Source organism: Mesoplodon densirostris, chromosome 4 (assembly GCF_025265405.1).
Source record: "Mesoplodon densirostris isolate mMesDen1 chromosome 4, mMesDen1 primary haplotype, whole genome shotgun sequence".
NCBI classification, from domain to species: Eukaryota; Metazoa; Chordata; class Mammalia; order Artiodactyla; family Ziphiidae; genus Mesoplodon; species Mesoplodon densirostris.
This window is the reverse complement of record NC_082664.1, coordinates 176,241,548-176,247,547: the sequence shown is the minus strand read 5'-3', so window position 1 is coordinate 176,247,547 and position 6,000 is coordinate 176,241,548. Positions and strand designations below refer to the sequence as shown.

Below are 6,000 nucleotides of genomic sequence, written 5' to 3'. Positions count from 1 at the left end.
GGCAGACCTCTCTGCACCTGCCTTGGCCATTTCTTCCCTAAGAGTCAGCAGAGCGCTCGGGCACCCCCTGACGTCGCACCGCTCACCCCTTCCACCCTCCCCAAAGCCCCCATTTCAAGTTCTCTCCTTGAACATAACTCCCGATCTTCCTACAACCCTCCTCGTATTGGGATAAAGAACTGAAGCTCACTCTTTTCCATACTCGGCTCATCAGTCAATTCTAAAATCTCTTTTCCTTGCAGAGCGCAGATGGGTAAGTTTTTGGGTTTCGGTTGATTTTTTTTTTTCCCCTAAAACTTGCCTGAAACCAGTGAGTCTGGCCCTCGCACACCCGGAATCCCAAGGCGAGGAGTGGTCTGGCCAGGAGGGTCCCCGACACCCAGGGCTGTTGAGAACGAGATCGGCCCCGGGGAGCGGCGAGGAGACGCAGGCGAGCTCGGGGCCCGGAGCCGGGCCCCCCGGGCAGCCGCGCCCCGCCTCGCTGACCCCCGTGGCGCCGGCGTCCGGACCCCGCGCCGGGAAGGGCCTTGGGTCCTGGGGGGACAAGAGGGCCGGCCGGCCGGGCCGAAAGCGCCGCGCCGCGGCCTCCGGCTCCTCCTCGAGGCCAGGCCGGTGGGTGGCGGCGGCCCGGGTCCCTGGGGATGGCGGCAGCCGCGCTCCGCCAGCAGGTGGCCCCGGGGTCCCGGCGGCGCCGCCTCCTCCCGGCGCCCCTCCTCCCGCGGGGGCGGTCAGCGCCCCGACCCGGCTGGCACCCCGCCGCCGTCGCCGCCGCCCTCGACCCGCCCGCCGCGTCCCCGGGGCCGCGCTCGCCGCCGCCGCCGCCGCCGCGTTCGGAGCTGCGCCCAGGCCGGCCCGCGGCGAGCGCCCAGGGCGCCGGCAGCCCCGGCCCGCCCTCCCCGCCCCAACTACTCGCTCCCCAACGGAAAGTTCGGCTCCGGCGGCGTCTCGCCCGGCAGCGGGGATGAGCCGGGGTCGGGGGTCGCGCTGAGCGGCGGCCAGGAGGGGGCAACTTCTCCCGGGAGAGCGCCTCCCGCCGGGCCCCGCCGGCCGCAGCCCCCGGCGGGCTCGAGTGGTTTTTCCCTTGCCTGTGCCTCCCCCCTGCGGATCCAAGAGACGGACCTAGGTCCCCGCGCTCCCGCTGCCGGGTGACAAGAGCCAGCGCCGCCGCCGCCGCCTCGGCTGCCGCTCCCTCCGTCCCTCCGCCCGGCCAGCCGGCCGCTCCCGGCCGCAGCCCCTACCCTGCCCGTCCGCCTGCCCGCCGCACCATGGAGTTCTCGGAGAGGAAGCGGAGCAGGAAATCCCAGAGCTTCAAACTGGTGAGCCGAGGTAAGCGGCGGGCCGGGCCGGGCCGGGCGGGGGGCGTGCGGACGGCGGAGCGAGGACTTGGCGCCGCGTAAACAGCCCCCGGCCCCTTGCCCGTTGCCCGGGCCGTGCAGCCAACTCCCGGGGGGCCGGGGCTCCCGGCACCCCCCGGCCCCCTCCCGAGGGGGGGCTGCGGCCGCCGGGCGGCGAGGAAAGTTGTGCCGGGGGGAGGCAGGATGTGATTCCGCGTAAACAAGTCGGAGGGCACATCAGGAAATTAGCAAACAATGACACTTGGGGCGCGGAGAGCCTTCTTTGGTATTCCACTCCTGTGGCTCGGCGGCGGGGTGGGGGAGGACGCCTCTCCATCAGGCGGTGCGGACACCAACCCGGACCAGTGCTTGTGGTGGGTTGGGGGTCGATGTGTTTTCCGACACCCAAAGAGGAGGAAGAAAGGTGCTGGTGGCGTTTGGAAGACGGAGAAAGACGCTCATTAGGTGTCCAAGCCCAAATAAGAATTGTTGACATTCAGCATCTTTTCTGGGTACGTTATTTGGCCTGGAAAGGTGTTTTCGAATAGATCACTTATCCGTCAGGTAAGTATCATTAAAAAAAAAAAAAATCCAGCCGACCCCTGACGATTTAACAGGTGTACACCGCAGTCTCTGGGCTTGGGTTTATTTCATCAGGCGAGGGGAAAGTTGAATAGTCTTGCCTGTGGCCAGTGACTTGTTAAGAGTCCCTGTTTTTCCTGATGTGACTTCGAAAAACGATGAGAACTTAAGGGCAGATGTAAAAATGTGTCTATCAAAGTGCATCGTGTCACCTTAGAGGCAGGTGACTTTTTTCTCCCCATCATGTCACAAGTCCCAATATTGAGTTTAGAATGCTCCTGTTTAAGTATCGCCTTTGAATCAGCTTGAGGTCAGAACTAAACCAGAGAACCTGTCCACTTTGGTCCTCTGTTGTTTTATCTAGCATGGGCATCAGAGCAGAGAGCAAGGCGATTGTGTTACCAACCTGGAGAAGTCCCATGTAAGCTGATGAAAATTAGAGGGCGATTGCAATTTCCAGCTAAGCCGAGCTAACTATGATGCAGATTCAGTAAAGCCTGCTTTGGGTTACTCTGAAAATGATTTGATTATAGACATTTTGGAGATCTATTCCTGCTTCCTCCTATTGAGCTCGGATACCGTTTAATGAAAAAAAGCCTGAAGTAGTTTTACGTATTCAAAATATTTGGCTTTTCCGTGTCTCTACGTACATTTTGTTCCCCCAGCAGTGTTGATTGCTCAGTCATTTGTACTTTAAAAGTCCCTCCATATTTGACTGGCCTGTTGGTCTATCTGATTCATTCTGGAATGTAGGCTGCTTTCTTATTTATGACCTCAGGGAACCTACTACTTTATCTTAAAAGTGAGAGGAGTTTTGTAGACCTTGTCCTGGGAGGTCTAAGGCCCCAAAAAGGGAATCGCTGTTAACAAGGAACCTAGTCTAGTTTCTTACCTAAACGATCCTACTTTTTAGAAACAGACAACTGCCAAAGCACAGTAGCCTCTATAGAGAAGCTTGTAAAATACTGTGTCTTAAAGTTTGACTGACATAGCAAGTTTGTTTTTTTCCTTTTTTTTAAAAAATTATGGATCTGATTTTTCTCTCTTCAGGTGCATTTTTAGAACATAAACGGTTGCATATTAAAGTGCAGTAGCTGAATGCAAGACTCACTTTCCTACCCAAATTATACTATACTTGAAATAACAAATCAGTATTTTTCATGTGTGCTTGCCTGTAAGCTGCTCAAAGCCTGGGGTTTTTCTGGGTAAACTGAGAGTACCAGGTAACTCTAAAGCATACTATTCATCTACTCATGAAAATGGGTTGTAGAGATAAATTTGGCATCTTCCCCTGGCCTCTGATTGGGCAAGTTTCTTTCTATTCCTTGTAAACATACTTGTCATTTGGAAGAAAAGAAGCCTCATATGTAATTGGCATCTGTGGGCCAAATTTCCTGTGAAAACTGTGTGATCAAGCAGAGCCGTTTTCTAAAGTCAAAGTAGTAATTCCAAGTCTGTGTACTTCTCCAGAGTAAGCAAAGTTGTAGGGATGACCAGTGACTACAAATTCTGTGATTAACTGAGTTCTCGAAAATTATATTTATAAATTAAAGTATAGCTTATACCTACTATATATAATGAGTTGCTAGCCTTTCTTGCTGATTCATATCTTGTAGGTCATTAGAATTCTAATTTTTCGTTGTCTTCTCACCCCAGATTATCACCATGAGGTCTATAAGATCTCAGAATTCAGCACCGATGTTAATGGGAAGGCCAAAGAGACACAACCCATTTTTTTAGGTAGGTTCTTATGTCAATGAATTTCTCAGCACAACAGCATGACCATTTGCAATTAGAGAGAAGGAAAAAAAAAAAAAAAAGATTGTGCCAGAATGGGAAATGTCTGCCATTGCTTAATGTATGACATTCTTTTCAAGACCTTTTGTTTTACAGATTGCCAATATATCCCTTATTAACATTGCTAAAAGTTGTAATTTCAGACATAAATGTTTATTAGTGTCTACACACCGTGCTAATTATCACTCACACCCAGAGCCAGATGCTGACCGTGCAGTTTTGTGGCTCTGCATTCACCCCATTTACATTGCATATTCACTGGCATGCTTCACTGGCAATAGTTTGTGTAATTGGGGTATTACATCTTTGACATCTGGGTAACAGAAATTCAATTTCCAAGAAGCTGCTATTTGTTCAGTTTTGCCTCTGCCTTGGGTGGGATAGAGGATTAATATGCTGTCTGATGATAATGTCCCTTCACCTCTGTGGCCTGGTTGCTAATCCTGCCATGACCAAATTAAATTAACTCTCCAGCCGAAAAGCGGAAGGAAAAGAAAAGTGTGATTGTCCGCCGAACCACCTCTCGATAGGACTAGCGATCACGGAGCCACCCCTCATCTGTCTGGCTTTGTGTTCATTTCACACCAGCATCGGTGGTCAGAGAGAAGAGCCAGACTTTACCCTCCCCACCCTCCTTCCCAGCTCACCCCAGGGCCAAGCAGAGCAAAGCAGCATCTTGGAGGCCATCCGACAAGAGTAGCTGTGTGGTGGATAAGTAGGTCCCCCAAGATGATGCCTCTCTTTCCAAGCGTGGTTTTTGGTGCACATGCTGTACATGAGGGGCCTTGCCTGTGCAGTTTGTTATTTGCAGACCATGAGCCAAAACTTAAACGATTTAGGATTTTGCCACGAAGAATGAAGTACCCGTGAGGTTGGAGTGGAGGGTACCTCATGGCGCTTGGCCTTCACCTTGCCCATCCCCAATACCTCCTCGAGCCCCAGGGGCAGGGTGAGAGCTGGGTGCCGCACACGAGGAAACAGAACAGGGCAGACGGTCCTGGCAAGAGCCACTGAAAGCAAGGGCCTGAATGGCCGTATCTCTGGGGAGAGTTGATAGGTCTTAAGGAAGCAGGATGTGTGCTCAGACCCAATGTACTGCCAATTAAAACAACGAGGAAGCCAGGCAGTGGGGCGTTCTCACTCTTTTGCTTTGAGGAAGAGAAAGGGTAGGTTGCAAAGGACCAAGAAGTCAAACAGATAATGAGTAGAGGTAAACGAGGAGGGAAATAGTGGCATTTCTTCCACAAGTGAGCACTGAAGGCACGTGGATCTCTCCGTCCAGGCAGAGAGCACGACGGAGGCCAGCCCTGCTCTTAGCACCTGTTTACTGTTCAGAGGTCTAGAACCCAAGATGTTCACAGTCAAGCAAACTTGAGACCCAGCAGGAGGATATTCCTGGATTGTACTCTCTTCAGTTCCTTCAACTTACTCAGTATCCGGTATTTTCAGTTCCCTAAACTCGATCGGTTGGAATTCTATATATCAAAGCACCACTCGATCTAACCATTTGAAATGAAGAACTTGCCTATTAGTAGAAAAACGTACATTTATCATAAAAAAGAACATCACATCCTTGGTTTCGTTCATCTCCAACAAAGCAGGCTTTTCCCCCCCTTTCTGCTCCGTACTTGGAAAATGGGGAGGGCGCTATACCATAGGTGGATTCTGGGTACGAGAGAGTGAAGGATGCAGAGCAGGAAGATGCTAGTGCTTGGAATTCGGTAAAAGGTAAACTCTCCACGGGGCAGGCCTGGCTTCGTTTTTCCTAGCTCGAGTCCAGGAAGATAAGAGAACATCAGTGAAAGGCCAGGCTTGGGCTAAGTTTCTCAGTTGTTGGTCAGGGAAGCCTTTGACATCAAGAGACAAAAGATGGACCAGCATGAAAATGCCTGGGTTATTCTCAGTCTTCTGCTCATTCTGGGAAAGGTGTGATATGGTTCCCAAAGAACATTTCTCTTTTGTGATCTTCAGGCCAGTTTGGGGAAAAAAAAAAAAAGTGGAAGAGCAAATGATGACGCAAACCTGATTTCTAGAGTAATTGAGAATAGTTACTGATAGCATATGAGAATCAGAATTCTGTTGTTGACAGTGTAATAAAGTGGACTTTTATTTAGCTAATAGTTCTTATTCACAAATGTAAATCATGTTTGTTTCGTAAATGGCTTGAGTCTACCCATAATATTACTCATTATGGCGTAGAATTCTGCGCGAGGTCTGTGACATCCAAGGGAGTTTGTTAGCAAAATAACAGAACTGTTTCACCTATAACGCATTCCTCAAACATGGC

The 6,000-nt window shown here is 51.2% G+C and overlaps 1 protein-coding gene across 5 annotated transcripts in view; it reads left to right on the top strand.

The window, feature by feature from the left end:
• The first annotated feature begins 879 nt into the window (after positions 1-879).
• BEND7 (BEN domain containing 7) overlaps positions 880-6,000 on the top strand; it is a 77,888-nt gene continuing 72,767 nt past the window's right edge. For 3 of the 5 annotated variants that reach the window (XM_060095477.1, XM_060095476.1, XM_060095475.1), the window contains exons 1-2: positions 880-1,326; positions 3,573-3,656. In XM_060095477.1, the coding sequence (XP_059951460.1) occupies positions 1,266-1,326; positions 3,573-3,656 (145 nt within the window). In that variant the 5' untranslated portion in view covers positions 880-1,265. The remainder of the gene's footprint in view (positions 1,327-3,572; positions 3,657-6,000) is intronic. The other 2 variants (XM_060095480.1, XM_060095478.1) reach the window with 2 other exon arrangements.